This window comes from Orycteropus afer, unplaced genomic scaffold, assembly GCF_000298275.1.
Source record: "Orycteropus afer afer isolate SDZICR_OR568_19922 unplaced genomic scaffold, OryAfe1.0 scaffold00141, whole genome shotgun sequence".
Lineage (NCBI taxonomy): Eukaryota > Metazoa > Chordata > Mammalia > Tubulidentata > Orycteropodidae > Orycteropus > Orycteropus afer.
Genome location: NW_006921728.1, coordinates 6,570,408 through 6,588,644, shown reverse-complemented (window position 1 = coordinate 6,588,644; position 18,237 = coordinate 6,570,408). Strand labels below are relative to the sequence as shown.

Below are 18,237 nucleotides of genomic sequence, written 5' to 3'. Positions count from 1 at the left end.
CTCAGAGGTCATCCTTATACAGGGTTTCTGTTTATACATCCATAATTTCCAAAAGGAGGCCTGGTGTTGCAAATGGTTAAGCACTGGCTGCTAACCAAAAGGCTGGCGGTTTGTTTGAACCCACCCTACGGCTCTACAGGAGAAATACCAGGCAATCCGATTCTGTGAAAATAACAGCCCAAGAAAACTCTATGACCCTATGGGGGCAGTTCTACTGTGTCACTTAGGGTCACTATGAATTGGAATCGGGTCAAGGGCACCCAACAACAACATAATTTTCAATGTTATAACTTAGTCACATATTGGCATGAGGGAGTTAGAATACTGTTTCCAACTGATTTGGATCATAATTACTTAATATATGATGGACAGCTCTTTAAACTTCAGTAAGAGGAGTTCCCCCCCTCCCTGCAGGAAAAAAAAATCATACCTTGCTATTTTATTAATTTGTAATTATGTCTAAATTCAAGCCCAGCATTACTTTTTCAGCTACAGCTATCATTTATTGAGTGACATCAAACATTCTCTCAGTCTCTATTAATAATGACTTCTTTGAAGGAAAATAACATTTGCAATTTATCTTTCTGAAAGTGTCAGAAATAACTTTGTATTACCCAAATGAATATTGTTTATATACAAAGTCATTATTTTCTGCTTTATTGAAGTTTAAACTATTCTATCTTTTTAATTGCATAGAATAGCCCAAACTTCAACTATAACTGGGGGAAGTACTTGAGGAACTGTCTCTTTGCCACAAGCAAACATCAAGTAGACTAAAAATCTGAGGAAAAATAGTACTCTTGGATGCTGACAATTCCCTTTCTGCCTGGGGCTATTGTGTGCTTTATAGATTAGACCATCATTCTATAAACTGCTGGAGGTATGACTTTTAAGAGTTAAAAGAACCAAGATTAAGTGCTGAAGCACAAGTTTGCAGGAGGTTTTTCATTTGGCTCTAGAAATACCACAATTTAGATATAGTAATGATATAAGGCAGGGTTGGGAAACACGGTGCTCTTATAGGACAGTCTGTTTTCCTGATTCTCAGAATCTCAGTATTTTCAGACCGACCATTACTCATCTATGACTGAGCCATCTGCTGGGGACAATCTTCCATGGCTCAGAGAACTGGAGTAACTGGACTGATGGAAAGCTGTAGTGGGGCCAGCCTGCTCCTGCGGAACGAGCCCTGAGGCATGGAGAGCCAAAGAAGAATTGGACAGACACTACTGTTCCATTACATCCAGTTCTGCTGAGGTCGTTGAGTTCTCCCTTGTTTAAATTAAACTTTACACCATATTTAGTCAACACTCCTAGAGTTAAAAGTTTAGTGTCTCTGTTTTCCTCTGTTGGCTAAGTCCACATCAGGCTGCAAGCCATAACACTCAATTAAACCAAATAGTGATAGCTGCAGGGCTGATCAACAAGCACTGAGTAGGAGACAGTGCCCAAGAACCATGCCCTGTCCTAACCCACAACTCACAGAGCAGACAGGAAACCAGCTAATATGCAAAGGATGCAGTGGACAATATTGTTGTTTTTCTCCAAATAAAGCTAAGACGACAGAGAATTTCTCCAGGGAGGAATCTGCCTGTCTGTACCGTGTACACACACACCCACACATTTCATGTGCTAGTAATTTTTACTAGGTTGAAAATTTCTTCTTCAATATTTAACTTCTATTTTCATTAGGTCAACATTTTTCTTTGCTTGCTTTAATTAATTATATTCTCCATCAATATAATTTAAATGAGACTGACAATTGCTATGCCAGGACATTAAAAAAAAAAAAAAAATCACTTTCTGGGGCAGATCCACATATCTACATAATAAAATACTAAGTTAATACTCTGTGATTTAGGATTAAATGTCAAAGTCAGTCCTCTTTAATATATTCTCCCTTATCAATGGTCATACATAAATAATTTTGCCTTCACACAAATGGCTCTGAAGAGATCAAAGTTTCTTAGCATGGCACATAGGCTACAATCACCCCTAAACTTACCCTTAGTTGCTGTTTCTGTATTAGCATGCAGGTAGGAACTTTTACTGTGTTACCATCTTAGCCTGTCTAGTGTTAATCCATCACTCTTCCCTCTCCTCTCCCTGCACTCACCTTGGGGATGCTGAGGTGTTTCCGGGGAGGAGGATGGTACCGGGAGAGCAGCTGGTGCATCTAGAGATGAAGCGCTATGGCTCAGAGGGGTGGGGGAGGCAGGGGCTGCTGGTGAGGTCAGGTCCAAGGAGAGGTCAGCTCTACCCCGGCTCACACTTCGGCTTCTCAGCTCCTTCTCATGTGCCTCGGCTGCCAACTGCTCCAAGTATTTGTATCTGAAAGTTAAATTCCAAAGGGTTTCCGTAAAAAGAAAGAGGAGCCCGTGGCTGATGCTTGTTTATGGATGAAACACCTGCAGAGTGAGCTGGTTTCCTGATGCACCGAGCACAGCGCAGAGCTGACTGGAGGGTCAGTCTGCCAAAAAAACACCCAGCCAAGCCAAGATGCTGCTGATTAAAAAACCCGTACCATTCATAACCAAGCAAACTGGGGGAAATGGCAGCATCACATGGTCCCCAAACCCTGGGTCGCTGCTGCAGAATCCCAGGCTGCTCTTTTAGGAGACAATGTGGACAATTATGCAAAACAGCAATAATGACCATCAAATAGCCCCTATGGTGACAGCTGAGAACCAACCGCTCTCAGCAGAGCTCACAGCTATGCAATGGGAGGATGGATGTCTCAGTGCAGCAGTGAGGAACAATGGGCTCAAATACCAAACGGGGTTGTTTGGACGGAGGCCTCTCTGAATTTCTGAACCTGCTTCAATGCTAACAGCAATGCAACTGGAATTCACTTTGTTCTCTCAGTGTCGACCATGGAAACTTTTTTATATTCTAAAATATTTCTGAGTCGGACTGAGACATCCAATAGCTTGGACCTGACGTCACATATAGTTTATTCATCAAAGTCAGTTTAAAAGAACAAAGATACATCTGTTTTGCATTTCAGGCAGGCAGAACCCACTAACTGTTTATTAAGACCAGCTACCAATCATATTCCTCACAGTGTGCTTTATAGATCAGACCAAAATAACTTTGAAATATGTGCCTCTTCCAGATGTCTGCTAATTTTACCCACCATTATTTGCTCAGAAATAAATTTACGAATTCAGCTGGAGCAGGTTTCTGACTCTCTTGCCCACAACTGAACTTTGAAACATCATATTTGGGACCTTCGCTCTGCACCCATTAGGATTCACAGCTCTAGCCCACCCCCTCCCACCAGAGAACCCCTTAACTCTGGCCCACTCAGCCCTCACCTTGTCAGTGCACAAGGCACACCTTATTTGCTCAGATAAGAAAGGCACAGCATGTATTTAAAACCTTTAAAAACAATGCATTTAGAAAACATGCATTTTTTTACTCTCATCCTTAAAGTGCGTTGTATTTCCCCATGTTTGGAATCATCACCCCTTCTCCCTGCCAGCCAAAGGCAGCCTGCCCTTCAGGCTGAGTTCGCATGCACAACTCCCTCTGTGAAGTCTGCCTTGACCACCACAGCTGGAAGTGATCTTGGCCTTGCCTCTGAACTCATGTCGGATATGTAGTCCATTCAACTCAGATGGCACTTTACATTTACTGCCTGGCACATTTAGTCATCTTTTCACATGTGTGTCTCTTTTCAACAAGCAGATAATAGGATTTTTGAGAACAAGAAGGTTTTCATCCTTTTGTTCTTTCCCTCGGCACCTTGCCTTTGTCAACTGATGGAAAACAAGCCCAGCATGCAGTAAGAACCTGCAGAGCAGCACCTGGCCTGCAGAGGTCGACCTGTTGGTCCAGGACACCAGAGGGGTAAATGTACCCAACTGCATCTTCCTGGGTAGTGAGCTTGCCTTTGTGGAGATTCTCAGGCAAAAGATGTGCAGTATCTCTGTACACACAAACACTGATGCCTGGCAACAGAGAGCAGCTGTCTCACAGTTACAGGGTGAAACTAGACCCAGATAAAAAGATTCAGAAACTCTAGACTTTCCTTGTTGACAACATCTCCTCTCGAAAGGTAGGAGAGGTAACAAAAGGTGTATGAACTTCATTTAGGCCAGCAAGGAGAAACCATCTGGCTATGGAAGTGAAAGCAACCTTGGGAGAAAGTGATCTTGGGAGGAGGGGCTGCTAGAGTCAGAACCCCAGCAGGGAGCAATACGTGTTAAATGGGGTAGCAGTAAGTTGGAGGCCAGGAATGTTCCAGGCCCTGGAGAAGTTTGATAGCACAGGAATTCCCACAGAGAGTCCAAGCTTCTGCGACAGCAGAAAGGGGCAGGTAAGGGATAGCATGCAAAGAACAAGATTTGGACAAGTCCAGTGGATCAGGATTATGAAGCAGGAAAGCAATGCTACAACAAAACCAGAGTCTAGGAAGGGTGGGAATGAAACCTTGCCTGAAAGGTCTCAGGCCAGGAGGATAACCCATGTATGACCTTCATTTTCACTGGCCCAACCTCATTTCTGGCCTCCACCTACCCCTCCTGGTGGGCAGCCAGGGCTGACCATCATGGGCTGCCAGCCAAAGGGTTCACCCCAACTATCTGGAGGATTGCATGGATTGCTCATCCCACAGTCTGGATAGTTGCAACTCAAAAATAATGACTCACTCTTCCTGTGCACTCTGTTCTCATGGAAGCCATCACTGAGAAGCCATGAGATATGGGAAGAGTCAAGGGTTTAACCTGAATTGTCCTAAGGAGTGGTAGACAAAAATGGCAGGAGAAGGGATGCATGGAGGTCAACATCTGCTGAAACTTCTTTAAAAAAAAAGAAGCTGTAGCCATGTTCATCTGCAATGGGTTGAAGCGGTGAGAATGGGTTGGCATGCATGGGAAGAACCCCACCCTCTGCATTGAGAACTTTGCAACTTAGCAGCTCTCTGCCTATGTGAATCTCTGTAGTCTGTGGGGAAGAAATAGGACCTTACAGCGATTCTAAGTGCCTCATGCCCTCATGGAGCCAAGAATACTTGATCTGGGGAGCCCATCAATCCATATGATCACTGTCACATAGCCCTGTAACTGAAAGACCCCAGTGGAGCCTCCTGGCTCTGGGCTTTCCGTCCACAAACCACCACCCCAAGAAAACCCTTTTCACCTTGCGGTCTTCATCTAAATATTCCCACATGTCTTACCTCTGCCCATATCATTTGTTTATTCTTCATCTTTTCACGTATTTATTGAACTTTTGTCAAGTGCCTATCATGTGCTAAGAACAGCACTAGGGATATGATAATAAACAAGAATAAAGCCCACCCTCACAGTGCTCACAGATCAATGGGAAAGAAGCAAACAAACCATTGAGATGAACTCAAGCATGCATGGGGGCAAGGGTGGAGGGCTGCTGCTGGAGCCAGGGGATAGATACCCAGGCTCAATCTCTTCCCACAGGACTATAAAAACCCTGCTTGCTTGCAAGCAGACTTAGCTTAACCTAAACCTACTTACTGATGGCCATTTCTTGCCACCATCCTACTCAGAAATTCTCCCAAATCCAAATTTAGTTCCCTCTAACTTCTATTCTGTCCTTAGTTCTTTTAAGCAATGCTCAGAACCCTCTTTTATTGCTTCACTGACCACTTTTAAGTATAATTTCCAAAATCCCAGCCCAGGCCCAACCCTTCCCCTGTACTCTGTTCCTTTTACCCCTGCTTGCCATAAGGCATTTGCTCTCCATGTCCTGCCAGTCCCCGTAGACTGGCAAATCCAAAATGAATTGATCCTCCCAACTCCACATTTCCCCACCCAGCCTGGATCTCATTTCTTTATTCCTCTTTCTGATATGAAACTAAATGGAATAAAAAGAAATAAATAGCAACATGTGCTTGGATGGTCATTAGGCCTCAAAGTAGGCCTCAAATGACATCCTCCTTGCTACACTTACATGATATAAACCTCAGGACCATCTGTTGTGACTCTCACCGTGTTTTTCTGAGCCATTTGCATTAAGGGTAAGAAACATGAGATCCAATGAATACACCCAACTCTGTCTTGAAAAATGAATTGACAGACTACTCTCCCTTTATTTCTGTACCTCTTTCCATCTCTGATCTCCACTGGTTCCCCTACCCATTCTCCAACTCCATTAGAGTTGGAAATCTACTTTTTTCCTGGCTTACTGGGAACCCCCAACAGCTTTCCAACCAGGAATGAAATTCTTTCTCCCATCTTCCCAGGTAATTCAAGAAGTAGCTAACCAAGGAAAGCAGCTGGTCCAAACCAAAGGAAAATGCTTGGCTATTTTCCCAAACCTTCAATGTGAAATGCAAGGGAAGAATCCCATAGAGAGCCGGTTCTGAACCAGCTAAGAAGGCCCATGCTATGAGGACAGGGGACAGGCCTGTGGGCAAAACTAAAGGGGAGAAATTGCAACCTCACTGGCACATGTTTCCCAGGCAGAAGGGAAGGTTTTCATTGGAAAACAAAGCAGCAAATAATATCCAGAAAGACTTGGCCTCTAAAGGCTTTGGAACGTTATGTTATCATCTCAACCAGTTCAGAACCGACACAGAACCCTGATATCTATCTCCCCCAGGGGTTTTCAAGCCTCTGCAGCTCTGTTTGCCTATGTGGATATAACCTGACAGTCAAGTTGTAGAAAGCTCAAAGAAGTTCAGAATTGAGAGGGAGAGTTTTGTTTTTAGAGCTCATTGTGTTAAGCCTGGGCAAAAAGTTCACAGGATTTTCAGGAAAAGTAGATGACATGTCTCAAGCACAATGACAAAAACAGGTACTAATGAGAGAAACAGAAGTTTTTTTAGAAGCATCATTCACTCGAAATTTGCTAGCCACAATTGGTTATCAGGATGGGAAAAATCTGATCGAATGTTGGTATTAAAACAATGCCATAATGGACTAAACATCTAAATTTTAAATTGTACACAGGAAGCTTCCAATCTTTCCTGTCTTAAACTTCCCTGATCTATTTAGTTGATGTTGCCTGAAAAATTAGCCCAATTTCTCAGGACCATAGTTGCAGGGGACATCAAGCTCAATTGGCATAACATACTACATAAAACATTGTTCCACCTCCTACTTTGGCAAGTAGCAACTGGGATCTTAAAAGCTTGCAAGCAGCCATCCAGATGCAATGATGGGCCTTTCCTCATCCAGAGCAAAGAAGAATAAAGAAAACCGAAGATTCATGGAAACAATTAGTCCAAGCGACAAATACACCATGCGATCCTCAGCCTTTATGACTATGAGACCAGAAGAACTAGATGGTGCCTGGCTACCACTGTCAACCACTTGGAGGGGGACCTATGTAAGAGATCTTGGATAGAGAGGGAGAACAATGTAGAACAAAACTCAAAATCTTTTGGGGAAAAAAAGAAAAAGACCAGGTTTGCTGGTCTGATAGAGTCTGATGGAACCACTGAGACTATGGCTGCTAGCTGCCCATCAGGACTGAAATTGAACCCACACCTGTGGCTTCCAGTCAAACAAAAAACAGGCATATAAGGTGAACATTTACACTAGGTAGACACATGCCTTGGAGAGAACAATCATGGGAGAAAGAAGGGCTGTTTATGCACAGGGAGACAGCTGGGGGGGTGGCAGGAATGCATGGAGGGATGGACACAGGGAAGAGGTAACTATCAGGAAAAGTGGGAGGGGAGCTGTTGCATTGTGGTAAAATGTAGTCAATGTCATGAGACAAAGTGTATGTGAACTGCTGTTGGAAATTGAATTTGCTCTGTAAACTTTCACCCAAGTCAGAATAAAAAAAGAAAAAAAAAAATTAGTCCAATTTCACTTTTTATTGGTATGATGCAGAGATTGTTAGGTTCCCAGCTGGCCCCTCACAGAAAATCAGCCTTTCCATCTCTCCATGCAGTAACCCCATCTAGTGGTAAAGGAGGCAACTGCAGGCTATATACAGCTTGGGGGCAAAACTAAATCTGTATCTCTTATTGGGATTCAAAGCTGCTATTGAAATTAATGGACTGGTTTATGGCTTGAATATTTTAAATAAAACTAACACACTGCCATCAAGTTGATTCTGACTCAGAGCAACCCAACAAGGCAGAGTAGAACTTCCCCATAGGGTTTTCAAGGCTGTAAATCTTTATGGAAGGGTACTGTCTCATCTTTCTCCCACGGAACAGCTGTTGGGTCCAACTATCAACCTTTTAGTTAGAAGCCAAATGCTTTAACCTCTGTACCACTAGAGCTCCCAAATAAAACTATTGGTCATTATTTACTTATTAATTCCATATACTTTTCCTGAATGCCTTATCAGGTGCTACGCACTGTAGTGGGCATTGGGGATACCAAGGAAAAATAGGCATGGTTCTTCCATCAAGGAACTGAGTACAGTTCAGGGTGCAGGTGGGGAGAGATAAGTGATCAGGCACATCCTTGCTTTGTGCATTCACTTTTGTCTGCACTCGTAAGATGCCCACCGTGTACAATTTTAACGTTTTACTTGTCAGCTTACAACTTGAATCTAAGATTTAAGATTTTCCTGGACAACTCCAACATCACAGTTTTCTAGTACTGGACATCATAATGTAGCTTAAGTATTCTGTCCCTGGCTTCAAGGTCACTGGATATCAAGGGGCAGTAACTCAGAGAAAGCAAAGCAAGTTAGATGGGGAAGAAAAACAACAACAGAAAGACTCAGATATGTTATTGTTTATAGCAGTCTATCTTCATCACTTCCTACACTAGAGACACTTTCCCACCGTCTCAGGCATGTTTGGCATCATGGCTGGTGCTCAGCACGATATGTGTGCTCAAATATTTGTTGAAGGAAGGTGGAACAATTGGCAGGGAAGCACACAGCAGGGACATTTATCCCAGTGTCAGTAGTGGCGGCAGCGGCGGTGGTGGGGTATTTTAAAAATACATCATATATCAGAAAGCCCTGATGCTCTACTTTCAAAAAAGCCAATGAAAACCCTGTGAATCACAATAGTCCAAACCCATTGTATGTGGGGTTGCCATAGGTCGAGGGCTGACTGGACAGTAGTTACCCACAACATCCTCACTTGGAGAAGAGTTTTGGAGGCACAGACACATACACATCCTATCACAATGTCACTAAACGATCAATTCTTACCTCCTTGGAAAATTTAGATGATGAAGATGCTCTTACTCTGCAAAATATCAGTTACCTGAGGTCTTAGGTGTCTTCGGTGAAGCTCTTCTATTTTAACTAACATAGTCTCCTCTGCATGACTGGTTATGAGTGCAGAGTCATGTGCCACTTGGTTAACAAAGGGAAAAAAAGAGATATACAAACCTTTCTTCTCTTGCTTGTCTTTGCTCTTCTCTTTTGTCTAAATACTCTCGGCTAATGGAAATATGCAGAAGAAACAAAATAGGGAAGGAAAATAACATAATTAGATGCTCAGAAAAGTGCCAAGAAATTCTTAGCAGTGTATCATGAAAGCCTGCCATTGCTTCAGGAATAGGAAGTGGTTGAAGATAAATTTAAAAAATCAAGTTTAAAGGCTATGCTCTAAAAGTAACAAATACAACATGACTTTTGAGCCCAGGATTCTTTTCTCTGCATTCTCCCACTCTCAATTTCTATTCAGGGATCACGGGAAATTTTGCTTTGTGCGTTCACTTTTTTCTGCCCCCCTAAGATGCCCCACCTTGTACAATTTTAATGTTTTACTTTTCTGTTACTGCTGGTCAGCTTGCAATTTGAATCTAAGATTTAAGACTGTGTGGTCAGTCACCTCTCAGTGAACCATTTATTTTTCTGGCCAACTCCAACATCACAGTTTTCTAGTACAGGACATCATAATGTAGCTTAAGTATTCTGCCCCTTGTTGCAAAGTTGCTGGATATCAAGGGGCAGTAACTCAGAGAGAGCAAAGCAAGTTAGGTGGGAAAGAAAAAAACAACAGAAAGACTCAGATACTTATTGTTTATACATGTTGATCTTCATCACTTTCTACTAGAAACATTTTTCCACAGTTCAGGAAGCTATATGTCATATTCAATAATATAACTAGCAAAAGAACAACTTTTGTTTGCTTGTTATTGTTATTAGATGCCTTCGAGTCAGTTCCAACTCATAGCGACCCTATGTACAACACAATCACTGCTTTGTGTGAGCCCATTGTTGTGTCAATCCATCTCTTTTTTTGTTGACCTACTTCACCAAGCATGATGTCCTTCTCTAGGGAATGGTTCCTCTTGATGACATGTCCAAAGTAAGTAAGATGAAGCCTCTCTGTCCTCATTTCTAAGGAACATTCTGGCTTTACTTCGTCTAAGACAGATTTGTTCATTCTTCTGGCAGCCTATGGTATATTCAATATTTTTCATCAACACCACAATTCAAAAGGATCAATTCTTCTTGGTCTTTCTTATCCATTGACCAGCTTTCCGATGCATATGAGGCAAATGAAAATATTATAGCTAGGGTCAGGACACTTTAGTTCTCAAAGTGACATCTTTGTTTTGTTTTGTTTTTAAACACTTTAAAGAGGTCTTTTGCAGAAGATATGTCCAACGTAATATGTCATTTGATTTTTTGACTGCTGCTTGTGTGGATGTTGATTGTGGATCTAAGTAAAATTAAATCCTTGACAACTTCAATTTTTCTCCACTTATCATGATGTTGCTTACTGGTCTAGTTGTAAGGATTTTTCTTTTCTTGACGTTGAGGTATAATCCATACTGAAGGCTAGTCTTCATTCTTTATTAGTAAGTGCTTCAAATCCTCTTGGCTTTCAGCAAACAAATTGTGTCATCTGTGTATTGCAGGCTGTTAATGAGTCTTCCTCTAATCCTAATGTCATATTCTTCTTCATTTAGTCTGACTTCTCAGATTATTTGCTTAGCAAACAAATTGAGTAAGTATGGTGAAAGGATATTACTCTGATACATACCTCTCTTGATTTTAAACCATGCAGTATCCTCATGTTCTGTTCTGTATGAACAACTGGTTCTAGGTCTACGTACAGTTTCCCAATGAGCACAATTAAGTATTCTGGAATCCCCACTGTTTGCAATGTTACCCATAATTTATGATCCACACAGTCAAATGCTTTTGTATAGTCAATAAGACACAGGAATGCATCTTTCTGGTATTCTCTGCTTTCAACCAAGATTCATATAACATTGGCAATGATATTCCTCATTCCACGTCCTCTTCTGAATCCAGCTTGAGTTTCTAGCAGTTCCCTTTTGATGTACTGTTTCACTGTTATTGAATAATCTTCAGCAAAACTTTACTTGCATGACATATTAATTATATTGTTTGGTAACTCCTCCATTCTATTGGATCATACTTTGGCTTTCATAGACTTGTTTTAATTTTCTTCAGCTTCAACTTGAAATTGCATATAAGCAATTGACGGTCCGTCTGCAGTCATCCACTGTCCTTATTCTGACTGATAGTACTGAGTTTCTTCTTCATCTCTATCCACAGATGTAGTCAATTTGATTCCCATGTATTCCATATGGCAAGGTCAACATGTATAATCACCATTTATGTGGTTAAAAAACATATTTCCAAGAAATAGGTCCATTGGTCTTGTAAAATGCTATCATGCAATCTCCTGTGTCATTTCTATCACGAAGGCCTTATTTACCAACTACTGATCCTTCTTCATTTCCATCTTGTGCATTCCAATCACCAGTGATTATCAGTATATCTTGAATGTATGTTTGATCATTTTCAGACTGCAGAAGTTGGTAGGTAAAAATATTTAATTTCTTCATCTTAGGTGTTAGTGGATAGTACATAAATTGGAATAATAATTGTATTAATGGGTCTTTTTTGCAGGCATATGGATATGATCCTATTACTGATAAGCATTGTATTTCAGGATAGATCTACAAATGTTCTTTTTGACAATGAATGTGATGCCATTCCTCTTCAATTTGTCATTCCTGGCACAGTAGACCATATGATTGTCTGATTCAAAAAGGCCATTTTTAGTCAATTTCATTTCATTAATGCACAGGATAAAAGGAGTTCTGGTGGTACAGTGGTTAAGGCATTTCGCTGCTAACAAAAAGTTGGTGGTTTAAACCTACCAGGCAATCTGAGCAAGAAAGATAAGGCACAGGATACTGATCTTTGTGAATCTCATTTCATTTTGATGACTTCTAATTTTCTTAGATTCATACTTCATACATTCCACATTTGGATTTTTAATGGATGTTTACAGCTGTTTCTTCTCATTTTGAGTCATGCCACATCAGCAACTGGAAGTCTTAAAAGCTTTACTCTAACCATGTCATTAAGGTCAACTCTACTTTGAGGAAGTGTTTCTCCAGTCACATTTTGAGAGCCTTCCAACTTGAGGGGCTCATTTTCTGGCACTATATCAGATAATGTCCCACTGCTATTCATAAGGTTTTTGCTGGCCAATTATTTTGGAAGTAGATAGCCAGGTCCTTCTTCCAAGTCTGTCTTACTCTGAAAGCTCCACTGAAACCTGTCCATCAAAGGTGACCCTGTTCATATTTAAAATACCAGTGCCATAGCTGCCAGAATCAAAGTCACACACAAGCCACCACAGTATGGCAGTGATAGATGAGAGTGGTGGATAAACAACTAAACCAATGAAATAGCTGGTGAAAGGCAAGACATTTGGGCAATTCCTAGGACCACTCTATAAAGCTTTTCCCCTTTTCTGTTTGAATTTCTTTTCATTCATGTCCCTTGACTTGCAGAATGGTATTGTAGTCAACATTGTTAATAGCTGATCATCTGTCCTGAAGATCAGCATTCCTTCCCAGACAACAGTCCTTTTACCAGGATCATTCTGTTCTTTAGTAACAAGTAAGGCCTGTGTGCAACCAAGAGCAAATGGTGAACAGTTATAAGCATGGACTCTGATGACAGGCTGCCTGGGTCTAGTCCTCACTCTGCCAGTTGTCGCCATGCCACCTTGGACAAGCAACTTGACTTTTCCATGGCTCAGTTTCCCCATCTATAAAATGGGAATAATAACAGCATGGTGTGTAGATTAAGTGGGTTACATATGAAAAGTACTTAAAAATTTGCCTGGCACAATGTTAAGTCCTATCATTGTGGCAGGCTTTGCCATCATTCAGATTTTTCCAGAAGTGCAAGTTTCATTTTGATTTCCAACTTGCTGCTTGGCCCAGCACTTCTGATTCTTTTATTATGGCATGATGATATGACTGTGTGTGAGTGTCTATTCTATGGCAAGTGTTCTCTCTGGTGTATTATTACTTTAGGTCTCCTTATGCAGTGACTCTGACTCATGGTTTCATATTGCTTTCATTATTAAAACTCACAATTGATCATATACCTAGTACTCAGAACTGTGCTACAAATTATAGTGTGGACAGGCATGATAGCAGGAAGTTAGTTAGGATGACTGAGAGGGGCCACTGATACCAAGACCTTCAAGGCAAAATACCCGTGTCACGCTGCTGGCAATGACAGCAGCACGATTCCACCACTTCAGGGGCCAAAGGAGCCTCAAATATAACATGACGCCTGCAAAGGATCAGAGGCTACCTACCTAATGCTGTTGAATAGATTCTGACTCCTAGAGGCCCTATGGGACAGAGTAGAACTGCCCTATAGGGCTTCCTAAGCTGTATCTTCTATAGAAGTAGACTGCCAGATTGTTCTACTGTGGAGCAGCTGGTGAGTTTGAACTGCCTACCTTTCAGTTAGCATCCAAGAGCTTAATCACTACATCATCAGGGCTCCTTAGAGACTACCTCACTCAGTAAAACCAAACTCACTGCCACAGAGTCAATTCCAACTCACAGTGACACCCACTGGCTTTCCAAGGTGATAAGTCTTTATGGAAGTAAATTGTCCCATTTTCCCTCTGCAGAGCAGCTGATGGGTTTGAACCATCAACCTTCTGGTTTAGTAGTCAAATTTCTTAGATGCTGTGCCACCAGAGCTCCTTAGAGGCTACCTAAACCAAACCAAACCAAACTCAGGGCTACCGAGTCGATTCTGACTCATAGTGACCCCTTTGGGTTTCCGAGGTGGTAAATCTTTCTAGAAGTAGATTGCCCAATCTTCCTTCCACAGAGTACCTGGTGAGTTTGAACTGCCAACCTTCTGGTTAGTAATCAAATGCCTCAGGCATTATACCACCAGAGTTCCTAGAGGCTACCTAAAACCAAAAAAATCAAACTCACTGTTGTCAAGTCAGTTCTGACTCATAGGGACCCTTGAGTTTCCAAGGCAGCATCTCTACAGCAGTGGATTGTCCAGTCTTTCTTCTGAGGAGTGGCTGGTGGGTTTGAACTGTCAGCCTTCTGGTTAGCAGTCAAATGCTTTAGGCACTATTCCAGCAAAGTTACTAGAGGCTACTTAGTCGACTTTATTTGATCTTACAGATGAGGAAATTGAAATTTAGAGAAATTAAGTTAGTGACTCAAGGTTACACGGCTAGTTAGTAGGACACCAAAGACTAGAATTAATAGCTATCAGAAACATGCTGGCAAAATACACTGATATAGGAAGGTACTTCTCTGTGAAGCATAGACACACATGAGTATCAGAGTGGAAGATAAGTGTCTAAGATAAGAAGATAGTCGTTCACCAGAAAAAACTTTATGAGGCTCCAAAGACATTAGAAAGGACCAAATTACAGATGAACAGGGAAGAGTACTGCTCTGAGATTGTGGGAAGGGAGGACTCCTTTGATTCACCATCTTTATTGGGTGAGGTGAGTGGCGTATGTGAGGAGCTTTACTGTTTGTCCTGGCCAAGCAGATATTTATAAGAATTTACCCCTCACCTGCGGTATGTTTTATCTATTATGTCCAAGCTTAGTTTTTGGCTCCAGAAACCCATAGCTGGGTAAGGCTGGAATTTGGCTGAGAAAGATGCTGCTGTAAAGCCTCCTGCTGCCTGATGCTTAGGGGTCTCAGTCCGGAAAGGAGGAGCTTCTCTTGGAGTTCTTTCAGCCCACACTGGGTATGCACTTTTGAGCTAAAAGCTAACTTTCGCACTTGTTTGTTGAAACTTTGAATTCTAGTCTCCCTCCCCAGTCCACTGCTTACTTTTACAATTCAGACTTTTCGGAGCTCCATGCACTCTGCCCATGATTATGGCTACATTCAGAGATGCAATGAGAGAGACAGGATGGAGTGGGCTGATTCCATCTTTCCTAGAACTGGTACTGTTTTAAGGGTTTACATTTAAAAAAAAAAAGGATGTTGAAGCTAATCTCAGAATTTTCAAGGTGTCAGATTCTCTGCTGCTATTTGGTGGTAAAATATGCAAGTTTCTCATATTGCCATGAATCTAGACTCATTTAACCTTTTTCTGTGGTTTTACAACTTGCGCTTCCCAAAAGAGATAACCTCCAAGAGAACCTCATATAATTTGATAGTTCAGGGGAAATGATGCTAGTTTACTTTCTGTAGCCCATTAACATGGTCTTATGAAAGCTAGCTTTTCACTCACATTTTTGGAGTTATTTGTTTTCACGTAGAAGTGAGTTATAGTTAAAGCAACTTCGTAACTGTGTTTATATTTGATCATTTCTACAATTAAATATATTTTTCCTGGCTACTGGAAAAAAACTAAGTTATTGGACCTCTAAATCTGCATTGACAATGCTTTCCATTCCTTACTTAGGTACTCTCCTAGATTTAAGTAAGAGTATGCAATGGGAATATTGTTTGTCAAATAAATTGAACTGAGGGTCACTATGAATTGCAATCAACTCAATGGCAGTGGGTTTGCTATTTTTTTGGTAACAGGAAATGGAGATAAGGGAGAGAAATGGAAAAAAAGAAAGAATGTGGAAGGCATAGGAGAGACTGAAGGGGAGAAGAAGAGAAGAAGGGAAAAGCAAAATAAAGAAAGGGATAGAAAAATGGGGTACAGGAAGAAAGGGAGGAATGAGATGGAGAAGGAAGGACTCAGCAAGTCTTTCATTTGGAGTGACTTCAGAAAAAATGAGCTCTAGTGGTGTAGTGCCTAAGGCATTTGACTGCTAACCAGAGCCTGGTGTTTAGAGGACTCAGACAGCACAGCACAGCATGGAGCTCAGGGAAGGGGAGAGCGAGGAGGATGACCTGGACGATGGGGAGAACAGGTGAGCTGGGCAAAGGAAACAGAGGACAGTCAGGGGGCAGCTGGCCCAATATATGAAACCTGGACAGGGCCATTCTCGGGACCACATCATCGGAGCTGGACATGAACCAAGGAGATCAGGGGAACAACGGGTTGGGAATGAGCAGCACAATGAGGTTTTTCCCCATAAGAGGAGAGACTGTTCTTCAAAAACAATAAAGAAAATGAAGACTGCTACAGGGAACAGTGGAAGGAAGTTGGTGCAGTCTACTTTCACAAACATTTACCACTTACCAACCCTTTAGCTGTTGCTATGAGTCCGAATTGACTTGATGGCAGTGAGGTTTTTTTCATTTTGTTTTTTGGTATAAGGAGCAGGAAGCAAACCAGAAAATGAGAAAAGCCTATTCTTTAGGTATCCAACAGAACATGAATAAAACATAAGGACTTTAGAAGGAAATGTCAAATTAAGTTAAGATAATTAGGCTTTGTCCTCAGGAAGGCCTGGGTAAGACCATTTTAGATTCTGGTGGACCAAAGAACACACAAGTCACTAATTGTGTTTGGCTGACTGTCCAAGTTTCCTGGCATATGGTTAGAGAAAGACAAGCCTCTGAGTAAACCAGACTTAGGCTCTTTCAGGTACGTCTTGCTCTTCCTTGAAGATGCAGATACAATCTGAAGCAAATACATTACTTCCTAACCCTTTAATACCAGCATTAATCATACAGAGTTGTGAAGGCATGTACTTTAATTCTCAATTCATTAATTTTTTAAAAAAACAAAACCCCCTCAATCCTCCTTACCTGAATTTGTTTCTCTCTTCCCTTTCTATTCTCTGCAGCCTCTCTTCTCTCTCCTGCCGCCGCCTCTCTCTTTCTGCCGCCAACGACTCTTGGTGCTGCCTAAAGGATGATGTGAGAAGGCTGCTTGGTGATGACCTACAGACACAATGAGTTCATGTTTACTTGCTTGACTGGTGACCGTGAAGTAGGAATCAGACCTTGGCAAGAGTTGAGGGTCTGCCAGGTGCTGGTAGTGTTTGGGGAAAGTTATTAAGTATCTCAGGTCTTCTGTTTTAGGATCGCCATCTGTGTACAGAGAAAAGTAATCTTCTTCTTGTGCTGAGAGGACAAAATGTGGTAATGTATATAAAATACTTAGCAATAATCTTGACATCTACATAGTATTCAAAGATAGGTGATATTATTATCCAAGAAGTTCTAGAAATAACTATAAAATAGAAATGCATTAAATCTAGTTTAATGTCAGACTTTGATAAGCTGGAATCAACTTTCAATCTAAGACTGTTTTCTATTATTCATGTAAATGCAAACAAAGCAACACACTGCCGTTGAGTCTGATCCAACTCATAGTAACCCCTCCTTGTGTTTCCAAGGAGGTATCACTACAGAAGTAGATGGCCCAACCTTCCTTCCAAGGAGTGCCTAGTGGGTTTGAACCCCCGGCCTTCTGGTTAGCAGTCAAGTGCCTTACGCACTATACTACCAGAATAATAAGGATATATTACCATACATCAGTTTATTATACCCCTCAAAATAGGTCATCTTTAAACAAGGTACTATAATGACAAATGAGAATAAAAAAGACCAATGGTCTGAAACCTGTACAGAATTAAGAAACCTTCATTCTATGTCAAGAAGCATCCATAAACACTCAGCATGTTCAAAAGACACCATTGGACACACCATCTGGACTGTTCAGTGAAGATAGTCTGATGTGGATGGTCAGCTGTGTGGAGGCTTCCTCTCAGAGAGGAGAGAGAGGAGCAAGCCTGATCTGTACCCTTGGGCGAAGAGCAAAATGAGGACCTTGCCACTTCCCTTCACGTTCTTCTATATATTTCAGCATAGAGAGAAAATTGTTTTTTAAGGACCAGTAATAAATTATTTGAGAATTATCTAGATAATGAAATATTTTATACTAATAAGCTCTTTTTCAATGGCTTTTACACTCAAGACTGAAACACTATTTTTTTTCCCTTGTGGGAAGATAAACAGCTTACAGAGCTATGAAATCCATTATTCTGATCTCATAAATGCCCGTTTTACAAGCTGCTAATGTTTCCTGGAGAACTCTGGTAGCATAGTGCCTAAGGCACTTGACTGCTAACCAGAAGGCTGGCGGTTCAAACCCACCAGCCACTCCTTGGAAGGAAGGTTGGGCAATCTA

At 41.4% G+C, this 18,237-nt stretch overlaps 1 protein-coding gene across 1 annotated transcript in view; it reads right to left on the bottom strand.

The window, feature by feature from the left end:
- FHOD3 (formin homology 2 domain containing 3) overlaps window positions 1-18,237 on the bottom strand; it is a gene marked incomplete at its 5' end in the record, with an annotated part of 759,322 nt that overhangs the window by 127,413 nt on the left and 613,672 nt on the right. The window contains 3 exons of the mRNA XM_007945666.2: window positions 2,117-2,331; window positions 9,292-9,342; window positions 16,851-16,985. Coding sequence (XP_007943857.2) covers window positions 2,117-2,331; window positions 9,292-9,342; window positions 16,851-16,985 — 401 coding nt within the window. The remainder of the gene's footprint in view (window positions 1-2,116; window positions 2,332-9,291; window positions 9,343-16,850; window positions 16,986-18,237) is intronic.